At 40.6% G+C, this 20,338-nt stretch overlaps 1 protein-coding gene across 12 annotated transcripts in view; it reads right to left on the bottom strand.

Moving 5' to 3' along the window:
* Positions 1-1,646: 1,646 nt before the first annotated feature.
* Positions 1,647-20,338, bottom strand: part of S100pbp (S100P binding protein) — a 37,327-nt gene continuing 18,635 nt past the window's right edge. For all 12 annotated transcript variants that reach the window (XM_075947058.1, XM_075947062.1, XM_075947064.1 and 9 more), the window contains 2 exons: positions 8,496-8,580; positions 1,647-4,715 (listed from right to left, as the gene is read on the bottom strand). In XM_075947058.1, the coding sequence (XP_075803173.1) occupies positions 4,574-4,715; positions 8,496-8,580 (227 nt within the window). In that variant the 3' untranslated portion in view covers positions 1,647-4,573. The remainder of the gene's footprint in view (positions 4,716-8,495; positions 8,581-20,338) is intronic.

Raw genomic sequence — 20,338 nt, forward strand, 5'->3', positions numbered from 1 at the left:
TACACACACGCACCCCAAGCCCTGTGATTGTTTGGGGAATAATCGTTTTCTCCTAGAAAACAGGACCTTGGTTTCTCATCCTATACAAGCGCAAGATGGCCTTCTTAGAGCATGAGCTCGCTCCCCATAGAGAAGGCTCGTTTTCTTCCTTTCTACCCACTTCTCCGTAACAAGATGAATGGAAGGTTTGAGACACCATCATTTCAGAAAATTCTGAAACTTTCGGAGCCTAGGATAGAAACTGATACACAGATGAACAGGAAATAATTACCAGAAGGCACTCTACACTTGACAGGAATAATGCATATACACAAGTCAAGAATAATACACACTGAGATAAGGGTACAAATAGCTAAATGCTTATCACATTTCTGTGCAGTCTTTTGCCTTGTGTAAGCCTGGTTTTGTCTAGAATACACACACAGACAAATTTTAGATAGAACTTGGCACAGCAGCACTTGCCTGTAATCTCCTTCTTTTCAGGAGATGAGGCCAGTGTGGTTTCCTAGTGAGATTCTGTCTCCAAAACACCCCTAATGGGTTGGGAGAGATGGCTGAGTGGTAAAGAGCACTGGCTGTTCTTCCAGAGGACCTGTGTTCAATTCCCAGTACTCACATAGCAGCTCACAACTGTCTGTCCAAGGATCTAACACCCTCACACAGACAGACAGACATGCAGACAAAACACCAATTCACATAAATAAAAATAAATCCTTAAAAAATGTTAAAAAAAAAAAAACCCAGGGGGCTGGAGAGATGGCGCAGAGGTTAAGAGCATTGCCTGCTCTTCCAAAGGTCCTGAGTTCAATTCCCAGCAACCACATGGTGGCTCACAACCATCTGTAGAGGGTCTGGTGCCCTCTTCTGGCCTGCAGGCATACACAAAGACAGAATATTGTATACATAATAATTAAAAAAAAAACCCAAAATGTAAAGAACAGCAGGTTAAGGAGCCTGTCCAAGTATGTTTCTCCTTTCCTAAAAGAAGAATTTTCAGAGCACTAGCTAAAGTAGGTGACAATCTATCATTGTTGCTCTTGTGTCCTTGCTCCTAGGGGTAAATGTAGGAAGCCCACATTCATAAACAGAATCTAAAGAATGCTGTTTCTCCATTATCTACCCACATCTGTCCAATCTTCATGCTAGATTCTTGAGCAACAATTTCTGGAGAAGTTGGGCTAAGAACAACCACCAATTTCCAATGGCTGAGTCTGGTTTCTCCTATCTTCAGAGGGAGAATGCCCTGGAATAGCATGGCTTCCTCCTCAGTCAGCGCTAAGCAGACACAGTGGCCAACCAGGGAGCCATGGGAAGGAATGCAAGGAACCGCATGCCCAATGGTGCTGCGTGGTCTTCTCCCTCTGCAAAAACAGCAGCACAGTGGTATTTCAGGCTCTGCCAATGTCAGGCTCCTGACATGCACCATATGTAGCTGCAAATCCCAATCAATCTCAACATTTCTCAGCTGCCGGAACGCCTTCCTCAACACTGTAATTTACCCTCAAAAGAGCAGGGAGCAAGCACCTCCTTCTCAGAACCATGTTCTTCTACTAAGTACTGCCACCCTCCCATATCCTACTGAACGACCTACGCAGAGGAAGGCACAGAACCCTCCTCCAAAGCCCAAAACAGACGGCCACAGTACATATGCCACTGACAAGAACTTTTATTTCTTTTTAATGACATTAAACACAACTGCTACAAGGGGAAAAACATGATAAAAAAAAAAAAGGAGGCACCAAACTTCAGTTTCATAATTGATCCCAACAACAAGACAAGTACAGAGGCCATATCAGATGCCAAAATACTGGCTACTCAGGCTCCTTACTTACAAGTGAACTATCTAAATAGCAAATTTTTACTTTGCTTTGTCAAGACCCCTATGATAGGAATGTCATCATGGATGATAAAAGCTAGGTAGAGTTAAATGCACATAACCCTTACTCAAATTTAAAAATACAGCATGAATTTAATCTGTAATACAAAACTTAGAGGCCAATACCAAATCTAATGTAAGAGATATGCAGAGATTAAAGTCTGGACTCTGCCCATTACCATCTTTAAGGCCAATATGCCAGATAACGAGTTTTCTTTGGCTTTGTTTTTCGCCTTAAAGAATGCCATGTTAACCAGCAGAGAACAGCTCTCCTCCCCCAGTCCAACAGATTCAATTAGGCTGCTAACACTGTGGAAAAACAGAATTATCTGAGCTAGAGGAAATGTGATTGTCACATTGTTCTAGTTAACCTGTCACTCATCTGATTTGGCAAAGGCAATGCTCCCATTATACATTCAGTCTTTAACCCCACAGTCCCAGGAGGAGAACAGCATCTCAGATTTCTCCTAAGCAAATGTTGTATTTCACTCCCTGGGCTATCTGTGGGGGCTACTACTTCGGCTAGATTAAATTTTAACTTTGTTTTGGTCCCAAAGGTGGACTACTATTTGGCATATTTCATCCTATCAGGCTAATTTACAGCATCTTGGCCAAGTAAACAATAATTATGCCAATTGAGAGGAGATTAGACTACTGCCTTTGAAGGGCTAGTCACAGGATCTAAACCAACAAATAGAAAATCCTTGCTGGGGAAAAAAAAGTCAAAAGCTGGGCATGGTAGCCCACATCTTTAGTCCCAGTACTTGAGGCAGAGGCAGGCAGATCTCTGAGTTTGAGGTCAGCCTGGTCTACAGAGCGAATTCCAGGACAGCCAGGACTCCACAGAGAAACTCTGCCTTGGGGTTTAAAAAAAAAAAAAAGAAAATTCTTGCTGGACATAGTGATACACACCTGTAATCCCAGTACTTGAGAGGTGGGGCAGGAAGATTGGAAGTTTAAGACCATCTTGGGCTAAATAGTGCATTGAAGGCCAATCTAGGCTATATAAGAGACCCAGTCTCAAAAATAAAACAACCCCCCCGACCAACACATATAAAAAGAATTAGTAAGAAAGAAAATCCTTGACTGGATAAAACCAACAAACACTTGGGAACATTTATCCAAACCCACTGAAGACTTGGGGGAAAAAAAAAATCAAGATCTTCCTAAATCAAAGTTACTTTTCTAGCCAAATGGTGGTGGCACACATTTTTAATCCCAGCACTCGGGAGGCAGAGGCAGGCGGATCTGAGTGAGGTCAACCTGGTCTACAGAGCGAGTTCTAGGACAGCCAGGGCTGCACAGAGAAACCCTGTCTCAAACTTCCTTCCCCAAATCACTTTTCTAAAGTGGAGTAGAATATTTAGGATGGGTTATCCACATAAAAAAAAATGAGACTGACGAAAGAAACCCAGAGAGCAGCTGCAGAACTCTGAGTAACCTCCACAAAGGGAATGATAGCAGCATGACGCCATACTCTACAACTTCCCAAAATGATGTCTGGAGCTGCCTGTAAGACATCCACTAATACAGACACACAAAGCCTTCAGCTTTGGTTAGAATATCAGGCAACACTGTGATGCACGGGCTCAATCCTAACTTCCCTAGATGTTCTTGAGTACTGATGTGAAATGGTAAGGGTCGGACCAAATCCTAACATCCAGAGTGTAAAGCTAGAGAGGGAAAGAGGGCCTCTCCAAAGGCTTCCCAGGAAGGAGGCCCCTGAATAACATCAACACATAAACTTGGGGTTCTGCTCATGAAACTGAAGATTCCCAGACATCTAGATTCTGGTAAAAGCTCTTCAGTAAATAGAGGTTATCTGAAAGGTGTGTCTACATCTAACAGGACACAACACCACCTCTGTAAAAACCCAGGAGCAGAGTGGTCACTGGGAGTGAGAAAAAAAAAAATCCCTGAAGGGACAGAGAAACCAACTAGTCACAAGACTATGGAGTATTCAACAAGGGTTAGTCAGCTGTCTTTTGTCAGTTAAAATGTGTAAGGTTGACAAACACTGTGAGGAAGATATAGTTAACAGAGAATGAAAAAAGCCAATAATTCAAAACCATAAAGGCAGCTAACAGGTACAGAAAGGAGAGGATTGACATTTGAATCTATCCTTTCAACAGGACTTTTCTCCTACTCCATCTTATTTTAAATGTCCTGAATTACCAACCTTAAAATACTGACAAGTACTCAAGAGACTCAAATTTAAAAAGAGGAGTTATTAAAAGTGCTCTCTCCCCATTCACGAGTCATCAACAGTAACACTGGCTTGTAGCCTGCAGAACAATCCCTCCTTACAGCAGACTGGAAGATGATTTCCTTGGGATAGTACAAGTAGACTGTGCTTAGAGCTGGTATTTTACTTAAGACTGGATGTTCTGACTTAATGCAGGCCTTCAAAACGGAGCTACCTTCATCTTAAATTCAAAAAAGAAGAAGAAGAAGAAAAAAAAAACCCAAAAAACTACATTGCTGAAGTTGAAACATGTATAGACAGACACAAATCAGGAGGATTCTCATTAAAAAAAAAAAAAAAAAAAAAGACAGTAACGGGCATTTTCAAACATCTCCAAAAGGTGACAAATTCTTTAAATAGAAATCTTGTGAAAAATAAAACTCAAAATATACAAACAAAAACAGCAGAGGAAAATAAGATGCTACTCTGGACTGGACCCCGTGTAAGGACTGTCACTGCTGATGGGATGAAACATATGGACTGTATGAGAAGTCAGGGAGACGCTGGAAACGGTGGTGGCTCCGCTTGTTTCTGTCAACCCACTGACTCAGGCTGTATCTTTGTAGAGGTTTCTGTCGGAACCGGGCGTAATTTCTATTGAGAAGAGAATAAAAACAGGAAGGATTTTCAGTTGGAATGGTCATTTGTATACAAAACAGCTACTATAACTAATCTTTTTGTCTGTTTGTTTGATCTTGTTTTTCAAGACAGGGCTTCTCTGTGTAATAGTCCTGGCTGTCCTGGAACTCACATTGTAGACCAGGCTAGCCTTTAACTCACAGAGATCCTCTGCCTCCCAAGTGCTGGGACTAAAGGCATGCACTACCATGCCTGGCTGCTATCACAACCATTTTTTTAAAAATATTTATTTATTTATTTATTATGTATACAATGTTCTGTCTGTATGCCTGCAGGCCAGAAGAGGGCACCAGATCTCATTACAGATGGTTGTGAGCCACCATGTGGTTGCTGGGAATTGAACTCAGGACCTTTGGAAGAGCAGGCAATGCTTTTAACCACTGAGCCATCTCTCCAGCCCTATCACAACCATTTTTAAAGATATTTTTATTCCTAGAAATCAGTTTATATGTTGCTTTTTGTTTACTTGAGACAGGATCTCTCTACATAGCCTTAGCTTTCCTGGAACTCACCAATGTAGACCAGGCTAGCCTCAAATTCATAGTGATCTACCTGATTTTGACTCCTGAGTATTGAGAGTATTTGCCACCATGCAGGACTAATATTATATTTTGATGTTACAATTTTAGAAATTTATACTATTTTAATTATATGAAAGCCATTTCATAAATGCTATTTCTTTCCAACTCTCAAAGTCACCTCATTCCTAGAGGTATTGTTCTAAGGAAAACCAATGTGCAATGTTTAAGAGCCAGGAATGGTAGCATATCCCTGTAATCCCCAGCACCGTGAGGTAAAGGCATCCTCAGCTACACAGAGGCCAGTGTGAGCTTTAAGTAAGGCTCTGTCTCAAAAAGCCAAGAATAAAGTAGAATTGTTTTTTCTCCCCCTAGCAGTGTTCAGAGCAGGATGTGTATCTCATTGATTCACCAGACCTAGACCTCCAACAGGACTGCACTGTACACAGATCAAGGGTGCTTAGGCCGCATCGGTTAAAATCAGATAAAAAGAGTCCCAGAGAAGGTAGGTCATCATGTGAGTGTCATAGGCTGTTTAGAGACAGAATAACTAACAACATAGACCTATAGTAAGATTTGAGGGTCACCTGTTCTGGGTGTGGGTTCTAAGAAAGACCCTTAAGAATGTGACCTAATCTTAATTCCAAAAATGCTGCCAAAGAACCATGTAGGAAGCTTGCCAAAGATACTGATTCTAGCCGGGCGTAGTGGGATTACACATGGAATCCCAATATTGGGGAGGCCAAGGCAGAGGCGTTCAACAAGACAGCCCCATGGCTAAAAGTACCTGTAAGTAAACCTAACAAAGCTGAACTCAACCCCCAAGATTGACATGAGGGAAGAGGGTTGCTGTGGTACAAGTATCCAGCCAGACTTTACAATAATACTGACTCAAAAAAGGATTCTTAGACCCTTTGTCCCCTGGAGTTAAGGCCGGGACATCACACAGCTGGTTGTGAGAATCAGCCAAGGGTCAAAATAATTTTAGCAGTATTTGACCCTTTTTTTTTAAAAAAATCTATTTATTTATCATATATACAGTGTTCTACCTGAAGGCCAGAAGAGGGCATCAGATCTCATTACAGATGGTCGTGAGCCATCATGTGGTTGCTGGGAATTGAACTCAGAACCTCTGGATGAGCAGCCAGTGCTCTTAACCACTAAGCCATCTCTCCAGCCCAGTATTTGACTTTTATCTATCACTATATGAGACTATCTGCTGAATCCTTTAACCACCCCATCTAAGTTAATATTAGTGAAATCCTACTAGGGAAGTACTGACATTAACTTCTACACTAGCAAGGAAATTAAGCCTCAGATTAAGTAACTTTCCCAATGCCACATAGGAGTAGGGAGAAAAGTGTGGATTATAATTCATTTATCTGACTCCAAAATGTATTTAGTAACAATTATGTTACACTGCCCCTTCTTTAGTAAGAGGTGTGTGTGTGTGTGTGCTTACAACTGAGCTACCTTCCCATCCCCACACCATCAGAGAACTGCTTGTTTTCTTGTTGATTTTGCTTTACTTATTTGAGAGTCTTGCTATGTAGTCTGGAATTTGCTATGTGCCACAAGATAGCTTAGAATTTATAGCAATTATCCTGCTTCTGCCTCTAGGGTGCTGGGATTAAGTGCTGTGGTTCTGATGGAAGCCAGCATAACTAGAACAGAGTAAGCAGTAACAGTATAGATGAGATTGGTGAGCCCAGCAAAGCACACAGACATTCTTAGAGGACCGAGGATGGCCAGCTGGTTGGAAGCCAGTGGAAAGAGTGAAAAAGAAGGGAACCTAACTTGTGCTTTAAAAGAATCTCTCTGGCTTCCAAGGTAAGAACAGTAAGCAAGTAATGACACATAGGATACTTGTAAGAATCCAGGTAAAATTCAGCTTTGGGTGTATATGTAAAGTATATATGACTTCTTGATGCCCTAATATGGAAGGTGAGAAAAAAAATGTTACAGTAACACCAAGGTTTGAATGTTTTATGTTTGTTTCTTTAAAGACAGGATCTCACTATGTATACTTGGCTGGCCTGGAACTATGTAGACAGGAGTGACCTTGAATTCACAGAGATCTGCCTGCCTACCAAGCTTCAGTATCTGGGATCCTATTCTAGGTAGGGTAGTACACATCTTTAATCATAGCAGAGACCAATGGATCTCTGAGTTTGGGGCCAGTCTGATCTACAGAGCAAGTTACATAGCAAGTTCTAGGTCAGCCAGGGTTGTATACTGAGAGTCTGTCTCAAACAAACAAACAAACAAACAAATAAAATAAAATCTAGAGTTCTGTGTTTGTTAAAATCATGATCCTTCTGTTTCTACTTGCTGGGTGGGAAGATTAGTTACGGGCATGTACTATCACATGTAAACTAAACTAATACCTGGGTTCTTGAGCTGGCAACATTGCTCAATGAGTATAGGCAACTGGTGCCACGCTTATCTATCAACTTGTGTTCAACCCTAGAACCCACGTGGTAGAAGAGAGAACCACATAAGACTTAGGAAGCTGAGACTGGCCTGAATAGCAAGACCTTGTCATGTTGGAGGAGGAAAAGAGGAGGAAGAGGAGGTGATTCCTGACTCTGGAGCCAGCAAGATGGCTCAGTGGGCAAAAGCACTTCCTGCAAAAACCCAACAACCTGAATTAAATCCCTGGAACTCATAGAAAGGAAGAAGGAGAACTGACTCCAGTACACATACCACACATGCAGGCTTTCCCCCCATACACATCACATGTCCCACACATGCAGGCGTTTCCCCCATACATTACACATGTATACCACACATGCAGGCATTTCCCCCATACATTACACATGTATACCACACATGCAGGCGTTCCCCATACACATCACATGTACCACACATGCAGGCGTTCCCCATACACATCACATGTACCACACATGCAGGCGTTCCCCATACACATCACATGTACCACACATGCAGGCGTTCCCCATACACATCACATGCACACAGTAATAAACTAGAAACCAGATTTTTAGAACCAGAAATTTTACTGATAACCATAGAATTGAAGTGAATCGATCATAATCATAGAGCTAGTTAGTTAAACATTGTGTGTGCATCTAGTACTAAAACCTGAACTTTGGTTCAATCCTTAGCTCATTCTAAGACCATGTTTCTTCTTCTGGAAATAAGCAACTCATATTTCCCTTGCAACCAAACTCCTTTAGAAGGAAGGAGACCCACTTACCGTGTAGTGAGATCCGAAGGATGCTGCCAGTCTGGGTTCTGCATATGCACTTGATCCATCAGGGTATCTAGCTCTCCCAAGGGACCTGTGATAGAGGGATTAGTGCTTAGTAAGCAGCAGAGTGTACTATGTTCGCCTCAATCAAAGCCAAGCACATGCTTCAGAGGAAAAGAAAGAGGCACTTGACCTTACAATACCCGCTATGACTAACACAAGCAACCAGCACAGAACTTCCTAAGTCAGACCGAGGCACTGCTTTTGGAAAATGATGGGGAAACAACATGGCAATGATCATTTCCTACCACTTATCCTATAAGGTACGACACACTTCACAGGTACCTAAGAATGTGGCGGTGAACAAGACATTATGTCTATCCCTGCCCTCATTTAATGTGGGAGATAAGTAGTTTTTATAAGTGTTATAAGGAGATATGCAAGCGGCTACTGGGATTGGGGTATGGGAACTAGGAGACTAGTCAGGGATGGAAAAGATGCATAGAAATTAGTAAGTTAACAGGCTGTAGGAGGCTTGTTTAAGAACAGTAACTAAGGGCTGGAGAGATGGCTCAGAGGTAAAGAGAACTAACTGCTGTTCCGGAGGTCCTGAGTTCAATTCCCAGCAACCACATGGTGACACACACCCATCTATAATGAGATCTGGTGCCCAGAACACTATATACATAATAAATAAATTAAAAAAAAAGAACAGTAGCTAATACAAAGGCTCAGAGACAAAGGACAGTAAAATAGGAGTTTAGAACAGATGGAGACAAGCAATCTTTGCTAACAAGAAAAATTGTTAAAGATAATTTTCCACAATCTTTGAGAACCTAACAATGTACTAAGTACTTCTACATACTTCATGTTACAAAATCAAAAACCATATATGTTCAAACAGATATTCTAACTTGTCTTAGGCAATAGTATTCTGTTGCTGTGAAGAGACACAATGACCAAGTCAACTCTTATAAAAGAAAGCATGTGCGGCCGGGCGATGGTGGCGCACGCCTTTAATCCCAGCACTCGGGAGGCAGAGGCAGGCGGATCTCTGTGAGTTCGAGACCAGCCTGGTCTACAGAGCTAGTTCCAGGACAGGCTCCAAAGCCACAGAGAAACCCTGTCTCGAAAAACCAAAAAAAAAAAAAAAGGAGAAAGCATGTAACTGACGGCTTGTTTAGTTTTAGAGGGTTTTTAGAGGGTTAGTCCATGATCAGCATGGCAGGAAGCAGATAGGGATGGCACTAGAGCAGTAGCTGAGAGCTTTAGATCCTAATTTGCAGAGAGAGAGACTGGGCCTGGCACCGACTTAGGAAAACTCAAAGTCTCCACCCTTAGTGACTCGCTCCACCCAACAAGGCCACACCTCCTAATCATTCTAAAACAGTTCCACTAACTGGGAGGGGGACCAACTAGTCAAACATATGAGTGTAGTGATATTTTATTTGTATTTTATATTTTAATAAATAAAGTTTGGGGGATGGAGAGATGGCTCAGAGGTTGAGAGCATTGCCTGCTCTTCCAAAGATCCTGAGTTCAATTCCCAGCAACCACATGGTGGCTCACAACCATCTGTAATGGGGTCTGGTGCCCTCTTCTGGCCTGCAGGCATACACACAGACAGAATATTGTATACATAATAAACAAATTAATTAATTAATTAATTAATTTTGGGGCTGGAGAGATGGCTCAGTGGTTAAGAGCATTGCCTGCTCTTCCAAAGGCCCTGAGTTCAATTCCCAGCAACCACATGGTGGCTCACAACCATCTGTAATGGGGTCTGGTGCCCTCTTCTGGCCTGCAGGCATACACACAGACAGAATATTATATCCATAATAAATAAATATAAAAAAAGAATTAAAAAAAATAAAGTTTGCCTGAAGATCAGAGTGCAAAACTAAGCCAATAGAGGCCAGGGAGTGGTAAAACACACCTTTAATCCCAGGATTGAGGAGACAGAGGCAATGGATCCCTGTGAGTTCAAGGCTACCCTGAGCTACACAAGACAGATCCAGAACAGATTCAGGGGGTGGTGATTCACACACCATTAACCCCAGCACTGGAGAGATGGAGACTGGAGCAATATGGCTCAGCAGAGAGGGAGGGATATAAAGGGGAAGAAAAAGGAACTCAGTGGAGTATGGAGTTTGAGGAATTGTGGAGACTGGATCTTGCCCTTTCGGGCTGAAGATTTAGTAGAGGTAAAAGGTCTCTCTAGTGGCTGGCTGCTTTGCTTTTCTGACCTTCATCTTGAACCCCAATATCCGTCTCTGGGTTTTTAATTATTCATACTGTATATGAGCGTATGGAGGCCTCATTCATACTACATAATTTTGCAGAGGTTCTCTGAAATATAACTTCACTGCGTGGGTTTTTATCTGTAAGTTCTTGTTATTAAGATTTTATTAAAAATTATATGGAGATAAATGTTCTTAATATCACTTGAAAGATAAAAAATTACAGGTGAAAAAAGTAAACTTGTTTTAACTGTTTAATAACCCAATTCAACTTGTTCTTTTTGTTTTGTTTTGTTTTTCAAGATAGGGCTTCTCTGTGCAAGTCCTAGCTGTCCTAGAACTTGCTTTGCAGACCAGGCTGCCCACGAACTCACCGAGATCCACTTGTCTCTGCCTCATAAGTGTGGGGATTCAAGGTGTATGCCACCACTGCCCAGCTTAAACTTATTCTTGTGTGACACCATGCTCTTGTCACTATGTGAAATGCTTTTTTAAAAAATATGTATTTTATGCTGGGTGGTGGCACTGGAAGTCATTGGCTTCCCTGAAACTGGAGTTATGGACAGTTGTTACCTACCATACTAGTACTCATACTAGAAACAAGACCCAGGTCTTCTACAAGAGCAATTAAGTCCTAGTTTTAACAGGGCAAAAGTTCCTTCATCTTGTCTCAGCTGCAGCTGTCTTTTATTTAACCTGAAATTGACTCTGCCCCCTTTGCTACTCCCAAGCTCCCAGCTGTGAAAAGCCCCATAGGAAAACACCCAACCTGTTCTAGAAACTCAGGGTTGAAATGCCCCAGCTAATGGCATGTTTTGGCTTCTGTTAAACTGCTTGCTTGCTTTACTTCCTTCTGCAACTGCTGATCAGGACGTAGTCTTTCTGTGTTTTTTGCCTTTAAAAGCTCCCCATAAAATGCATTTAGGGATGCTCTACAAGAAGTGTTTCTCGGTTGGGTGGCAGCAGCACACACCTTTAATCCCAGCACTTGGGAGGCAGAGGCAGGCGGATCTCTGAAGTAGAGGCCATCCTGGTCTACAAGAGCTAGTTCCAGGATAGGCTCCAAAGATGTACAGAGAAACCCTGTCTTGAAAAAAAAAAATCCAAACCAAACCAAACCAAAAACCAAGCAAAAAAAGAAGTGCTTCTCTCCTGACAGTCTCCAGCTGGTCCGATACAGAACCTCAGTTCAGACTCTGGTCATGCCACCACTCACCAGCCTTGAAATGCTCGTAGTCTTAACCCTTGGGAAGGTGAGGCAGGAGGACCCACGTGGGTTCAAGGCTACCCTGGGCGACAGAGGCCACACCTCAAAAATAAAACAAAAACCCAAAAATGAAAAATAAAGAAAACCAGTAACACCACCACCACCACCACCCTGAAACCTGGGGCTGGAAAAGAGACTGCTCAGCGCTCACTTTCTTGCAGAGGACCTGGGTTTGGTTCCCAGTACCCACACAGCTAACAGCTATTTGTCACTCCAGTTTCAGAGAATCTGACACCCTCTTATGCTTTCCACGGGCACCATGCATGCATGCATGTGGTACAGACATATCCAGAGACAAAAAATACCCATATACATAAAATCAAAATAAATCTTAAAGAAAAAAAACAAACCCCAAAACCTTAAACAAGCTAAAACTTCACAAAAACAGAAATAAAAATTAAACCCTGGTTTGGAAACAATTTCCCTAGACCAGCAGTTCTCAAATTTTAAGATGTATGCAATCAGATGGAGATTACAAAACAGAGTGCTGGTGGCTAACACCCCAGAGTTGTATAAGTCAGGGGTTTCTAACATTCTTAGTGCTGCTGATCTTGCTAAGAACTGCTTTTCTTTCTAATTACCTTAAAAATGTTAAAATCATCTTTATGTTATCATGTATATATAATATGCATGAAGTATATTAAAATACCTTTTCATAATTAAGAGAGCATTTTTAGGTATGGAAAACTGTAATTCACTAAGTATATCAATCACACTCCAGGGTCCACGCCCAGGACTACACAAAACAGACTTCTGTGGGGTTTTCTGTGTGCTTTTTGTTGTTATTTTTTATCATATTAGTTTTTTTGTTTGTCTTGATTTTCTTTTTTTTTGTTTGGATTTGGGAGGATTTTTTTTTGAAAGAGAGAAAGAATATAAAGTTAGGTGGGGGACTGGGGGAAGGGAAAGTGTATGATCAAAATATACTGTATGAAAAAACCCTCAAAATCCTCAAAAATATATATATATACATATATATGCACATACAATTGCTTCTACATCTTTAACCATTACCTAGAACAAGGTAATGAACACAAATTGAAACTAAGGTGAATCCTGTTCATTTCTGAGACACCAAAAAGATTCTTTTCCTAGTTTTCAAACATATTCCTATAACCAATTATACAAATCTAAACGAAAAACTCAACTTCAATAGGTTGCGACGGGGGAATATTCCCTATCTTTGTGAAAAGTTGAACATTACTAATTATATCCACTCCTCTTTAGAAAGGAAAAACAATGAAAGCTATTTTCTGCGGCAGGCTCACCACTTTTGTTGTTGTTTATTTGTTTGAGACAGGGCCTTACTATGTAGCCCCAGCTAAACTAGAACTCCCTATGTAGACCAGATTGGCCTCAAATAAAGATCTGTCTGCCTCTGTGCCCAGAGTGCTGGGATCAAAGGCATGTGTTACCACACTATATATATCTGGATTGGATTATGTTTTTAAATACTGTATTGTGCAGAGCTGAACAACTGAGGCAGAATGTGCAATGCCAATGGCAGTGGGCCTGACAGGCAGTCCTATCCCAGCTGTTTAACCACATAAAAGTAGGTTCTGTCATCATTTGTCCCATGATCATGGCAGGCTGGTGTCCCTTGGCACCTTCTTCTATCTCAGACATGGAATTTGGGGTCAGGAGCTGATTGGCAGCATTGGGAGAAATCATGATGCAGAGTGGCAGCATTCACAGCCATAGGAATAGGTATGCAATGCTAATCAAGACAGTAACTATGGTAACTAACATTACTAAGTATGTATGTATCAGGTTCCCCACTAGATGTTTGACAAGTATCATCGAATTCTAACAATTGCTAAGAGACAAATGTCATGATCTGTGTCATTCACAAGAAAACTGGAGTTTGGAGAAGACACTCAGCCATTATCTAGTATCTTAAGTGGTGAGCCAGGATTCAATCCCAGGTGAGGCTAATAATCCAAAACCTTCTTTCAGGTCATAACTTCAATCTCTTCCTCCAGTTTTAGAGATGCTAACAAGAACTGGAACATTTAGATGTTCTCTTCTCTTCACAGCCTCTAACAGATGGGCTTTCTTGGACCAACAGTCAGTATCATGATTTTATTTTTAAGTTGTGGCTAAAAGGTGGTGAAGATTGTCCTTTGTTCTGTGGCAAAATGGAACTCATTAAACAATAAAAACCCTCACACTTCAGTAGTTCAATGACTAATGTAAATTTTAACTTATAAATATAAAGCTGGTATAGGGGAAAATTCTATCTACTAAGTGGCCTTAAAATTTGAAAAGTGGAACTGCAAAGGCACTGGCTGCCCTTGCAGAGGACCTGAGTTCCATTCCCAGCACCTACATGGCAGCTCACAGTCATCTGCAACTTCAGTTCCATAGGATCCAATACCCTCTTCTTACGTCTGCTATCACCAGGCATATACCCAGTGCATGTACAAACATTTAGATAAAACACTCATACACATATAAAAAGAAATCTTTAAAAAAGCTAGAAAGTGAATTGTGGTATCAGAAGTGAAGAGATAGAGGCAGGCAGATCTCTGTGAGTTCGAGGCCAGCTGGGCTACAAGAGCTAGTGCCAGGACAGACTCCAAAGCTACAGAGAAACCCTGTCTCGGAAAACAAACAAAAAATAGAAAACAAGAGTGAATTCAACCGAAAGCATGGAAAGAAAAGACCAGCAAGCTGAGGTACTTGTCACCGTGCCTGGTGACCTGAGTTAAATCCCTGGAACCTCACACAAGGAGAAAACTGACTCCAGCAAGCTGTCCTCTGACCACAAAGATGTTTCAGCACATGCATGCATATGTGCACACCATACACATAGACAAGTTCCTTTAAGACATAAGTTAAAGTTAGTGAGCCAGGTATAGTGGACACACCCAGCACTTGGGAGGCAGAAATAGGCAGAGCTCTGTGAGTTTGACGCCAGCCTGGTCTACATAGTTCCAGGGCATTCAGAGTTACATATTGAGAACCCTGCCTTGAAAACAAGCAAGCAAACAAACAAACAAACAAAATGAAGTAAGCATTACCACGATCAAGAAAACTAAAGACAATACTTGTAAAAAAAAAAAATAGCCCTCCACCCCACCCCGCCCTGCCCCAGACAGGATTTTTCTATGTAGACCTGGCTATCCTGGAACTCACAGACTGCCTGTTTTTACCACTTGAGAGCTGGGATTAAAGAGATGCCCCAACACCACCCAGCTAAAAATCCTTTTAAAAGGAGATGGCAGGATAGCTGTGCTTGCTGTGTATGCCTGATGACGTTTAAGCCCTAGAACCCACAAAAAAGGGGAAGAAGAGAAGCGAGTGCAAGTTGTCCTATGATCTCCACAAGCAAGCCATGTCAGACATTCCACTTAACATCGCTGTCTACCTCACACATACACAATTTTAACAAGCCTTTAAAATAAGAATAAGCAAACTGAGTAAAGGCGACTTAAGACTAAGATAGTTTATGGAAGTTGGATTAACAGTATAGAGGCCAGGAGTTTTGCCTAGCAAGTGCAAGACCTTGAACTTAGTTTCTATGACCACAAAACTCAATCTATCAATAAATATAAGATAACATAATACAGAATAAAAGAAAAATACTATTAGGGTATTTGTAAATACTGTAAGTAAATGCAAAAAATGCATTTAACAAAATTTGCTAGTTGTTCATGATAAAAATTATCACTTATAATCAGAAGGATATTCCCTAACCAAGTAGGAGCGTCTATGATAAATCTGTATTATCTATAATAAACCTATATCAAATTTAATGTGCTAGAGGCCACAGGCAGTACAGTAAGGCAAGAGAAATATAAGGCTTATAAATTAAAAAGAAATTAACTTCCTTTATTTACAAATATTATAAAGCAAATTCTAAAGTATTAGAAAGTTCCCAAAAGTAACAGGAAAATTCAGCATAATTTACATGATATAGCCAAAATATATATAAAAAAAAATCAGTGTGACCAAATAGATATTGAAAAAATTGAAATATCATTTAACACAGCATAAATAAGCATTAAATACTTACAAATGAACTTAACAAAATGTGTACAAGACCTGTAATATAAAAGCCAAAACATTGTTGAGAGAAATTTATAAATACATTAATAAATGAAGAAAAATATCACAGATGTTCATAGATGGAAGCTGAGGAGAATCAACCGTCCAGGTCACCTCCAAATACATGAGTTCAAGGTCAGCCTAGGTTATAGGCCGATCCTGTCTTAAAAAACAGCCAGGTATGGTGGTGTACACTTTAGTTCCAGCACTTGGGAGGCAGAGGCAGGTGAACCTGAGTTAGAAGCCAGCTGGTCTACAGAGTGAGTTACAGGACAGTCGGTACTATACAGAGAAACTCAATATCAAACCAACCGAACAAAAAAACCAAGTAAAAATATATTTGCTAACAACAGAGCTATCTGTATAGACTTGTTAATAGCCTAGGCATGGTGGCACATGCATACATAGGCAGGCAGATCTCTATAGGCCTAGTCTACATGAGCCTATCTTTTAAAACAAAACAAAAACACCTGCTACAGAGTGGGGAAAAGAGAACCTGAGTTTGAACCCCCAGCAACTAAGGTGGGATCAGAGGTGGTAGTGCAGGCCTTTAATACCAGCATCTGGGAGGCAGAGGCAGGCAGATCTCCGATTGTACGACCCGCCTAGTCTACATTTAGCAATCCAGGACAGCCAGGGCTAAACAGAGAAACCCTATCTTGAAAATCAAAAACAAACAAAGGGTGTGTATGTGTGTGTGGTTAGGCGAACCTACAACCACAGAGCTAGAGGCAGGGACAGATCTAGAGAGCTTGTTCAGCTAGCCTAACCTAACCTAGGGGCTTTAATTAGGTAGGAGACCAAAGTAAGATAGAGGAAGTAAGGCAAAGGATGATTAAAGGAAATCAGCAGTCTTCCTCAGGCCTCTGCACAGGTACCCTCCCCCCCAAACACACACACTCAAAAGAAAGAAATTTTTCCATTTTATTATTATTTTTGAGATACGGTCTTTTTACATATCCCCAGCTATCCAGGAACTCACTTTGTAAACCAGGATAGCTTCAATCTACAGAGATCCATTGGCCTTTGCCTCCCTGGTGCTGGGATTAACTGTGTGTCACCACACACAGTTCCTTACTGAAATCTACCTAAAAACCTAGCAAGTGAGTTTTAATTAATATATAAGAATCAAATGATTTTTATATACTACCACAGAACAGACAGGAATACACAAAGAAACCCTGTCTCAAAAACAGACAAAAAAGTTCAAGGCCAGTCTGGGCTACATAAAAGCTTGAAGACACTGAGGGTTACAAAATACTGCTGAAAAAAATTAAAGATTTGAATAAGTAAGGATCAAAAAATTCCAGATACTCATTCTTGCTTAGTTTTATCCAATTTTCTTTTCGGGGGGGGGGGGGGGGGTTGAGACAGGGTTTCTCTGTGTAGCCCTGGCTGTCCTAGAACTCGCTCTGTAGACTGGGCAGGCCTAGAATTCACTGAGATTTGCCTGCCTCTGCCTCCCAAATATAGGGATTAAAGGTGTGTGTCACCATTGCCCAGCAATTTTACCCAATTTCTATAAATACAATGCAATTTAAATAAAAATCCCAGGAGACTTTTTAAATAAATTGATAGGCTGATTCTAAAATGTATACATCTGGGGGTTGGAATAATGGCTCAGTGGTTAAGAGCACTGGCTGCTCTTACAGAGATCCTGGGTTCAATTCCCAGTACCCCTATGGCACCTCACAACCATCTGTAACTCCAGTCTTAGGGAATCTAATGCCCTCTTCTGGCTCCTATGATACTGCCCACCCACAGTGCACAGACATATATGCAGGCAAAACACCCCTACACATAATAAAATAAAAATTAAACATAAAATTTATGCATTAAAACAAAGAAAATATAATAGCCAAAATAACTACAAAGTAAAATTAATGGAACATACTAGACTTTTTTTTTCTGTTTTTCAACAAAGGTGCAAAAGGTAAATCAGTCAAAAATGAGTAGTCCTCACAATAAACAGTAAAGAAGCAACTAAAATTCCATCCACAAAAATAATACAAATTTAAAAAAGGAGGAGGAGGGGCTGACAAGACGGCTTGGAGGTGTTTAATCTCTGAGACAGACATGGTGAAGGGAGAATTGATTCCTGCAAGCTGTCCTCTGATTTTCACCTTCATACTACATACACATACACTCACACAAAATAATAAATGTAACTTTCAAAAATGAAAAGATAAAGGAAAAAGCAACAAGAAGCAACTTTGGTTTCTATCTTCTACTATGTACAAAGTAATTTCAGACGGATAACAGAACAGATCTGACTCTAACAGCTAACATTCAAACATATTTGAGCCAGGCAAAGATTTCTTAGCACACAAAAATATAGAATTCATAAAATGAGAAGCTAGAAACAATAACAAAAATTAGATAAATGGTATGGAGATTCTTCAAAACATATAAAAATAAAACTAACCTTTGATCTACTTTAGATAAGTTTATATTATGTATCACAAAGAGCTAAGCATGGCAGCTCATATGTGTAATCCCATTCAGGAAGAAGCAAAATTTAGGAGGAAAATCACAAATTTTAGGCTGGCCTATACTGTGAGTTTCAAGCCAGTCTGGATTACAGAGTGACACCCCCATCACCCTCCAGACAAAACAAGGCTGTCCGGGAACTACCACAACCTAGAGAGAACCTATCTTAAACAAACAGACTACAAACAACCCAGAAATTCTCAAATGGAGATACTTACAGACCCATTTTTACAGCAGCACTATTCACATCACCCAGGCCAACTAGCTGCATACATACACAACACAATAGGTTAAAAAGGGTGTCTGTCACATGCCATAAAAGAGTCATGGATATATTAAATGAAAAAAGCCACTTCTAAGAAAACAAAGTCTAGGGCTGGAGAGATGGCTCAGAGGGTAAGAGCACTGGCTGCTCTTCCAGAGGCTCTGAGTTCAATTCCCAGCAACCACATGGTGGCTCACAACCATATATAATGGGATCTGATGTCCTCTTCTGGCATAAAAGTGTACACAGAGCATTCATATAGATAAAATACATAAATCTAAAAAAAGGAGAGTCACATGACTAAATGACTCATGTGACACTTACAAATGGGTTAATATAGTGGGCTAATATAGTAAATTTTATACTTTTGAACAGTAATTAAAAAATAAAAAAGCCCGGCAATGGTGGTGCACGCCTTTAATCCCAGCACTTGGGAGGCAGAGGCAGGCAAATCTCAGTGAGTTTGAGGTCAGCCTGGTCTACAAAGTGAGCCAGGACAGTTACACAGAGAAACCCTGCCTCAAAAACCAGCAAATAAATGAATGAATGAATAACTAAATACATATTAATGGTGGTATGAGAATAGAAGCCAGTCTGAAGGAAATCCCAGTGGGCAAATTTGAAATAAACTGAGCATCAAAAAGAATAGGAGCTGGGGCTGGAAAGATGGCTCTCCAGTTAAGAGCAACTGCTGCTCAGGTAGAGGACCTGGGTTCAATTCCCAGCACCCATATGGTAGCTCACAACCATCCATAATTCCAGTTCCAAGGGATCCAACCTTCTCTTTTGGCGTCTAAGTACACACACAATGCACAAAAATATACAAAAGCAGAGCAATTGTACATATAATTAATTTTTAAAAAAGAATAGAACTATAAATAATTACAACTTTAAAATCCATTAGGGCTGAAATACAGCTCACTGGGAGAAGAGGTATTTAAAACATGCAAGCACTTAGGATGGAGTTGTAGGTGGATATGATTGCCTACATGCATAAAATTGTCAAATTAAAAATATTCTAAAAACGAATAAAGATTATATTGAGGTGGAGGTAGGCACTCTCTATGTTGTAGTGTAAGGTAATTCAGATGATGATCATCAATGAATTCTTAAACCATTAGGTAAAGTAAGTTGCTGGGGAATAGGATATTCGTAAGATACTAAGACATCACCCCATAAATGACAGTAATTAGATGGTAAAAATGTACCTTACAATGAAAAAGTTATGTCCATGAACATCTTAACAAACTCGGCAACGTTAGTTTAACAGCCTGTCGCTGTGTCACATATGCCTCCAAGGTTTACAGAACACGAACACTAAGACCCTCTAACCGTGGTATGCCCAGAATGCTTAATCTGAACCTAATTCTGCTTCTAGTTTACAAAAACACAGGATATGAATATCAAACTAAATGGCACTACAGAAACAATCAGGGGGCTGAAAAGATGACTCAGTGGTTAAGAGCACCGACTGCTCTTCCAGAGAACCAGGGTTCAATTCCTAGCAGCCACAGGGCAGCTCAGAACTGTCTGTATG

This window comes from Microtus pennsylvanicus, chromosome 13 (genome assembly GCF_037038515.1).
Source record: "Microtus pennsylvanicus isolate mMicPen1 chromosome 13, mMicPen1.hap1, whole genome shotgun sequence".
NCBI lineage: Eukaryota > Metazoa > Chordata > Mammalia > Rodentia > Cricetidae > Microtus > Microtus pennsylvanicus.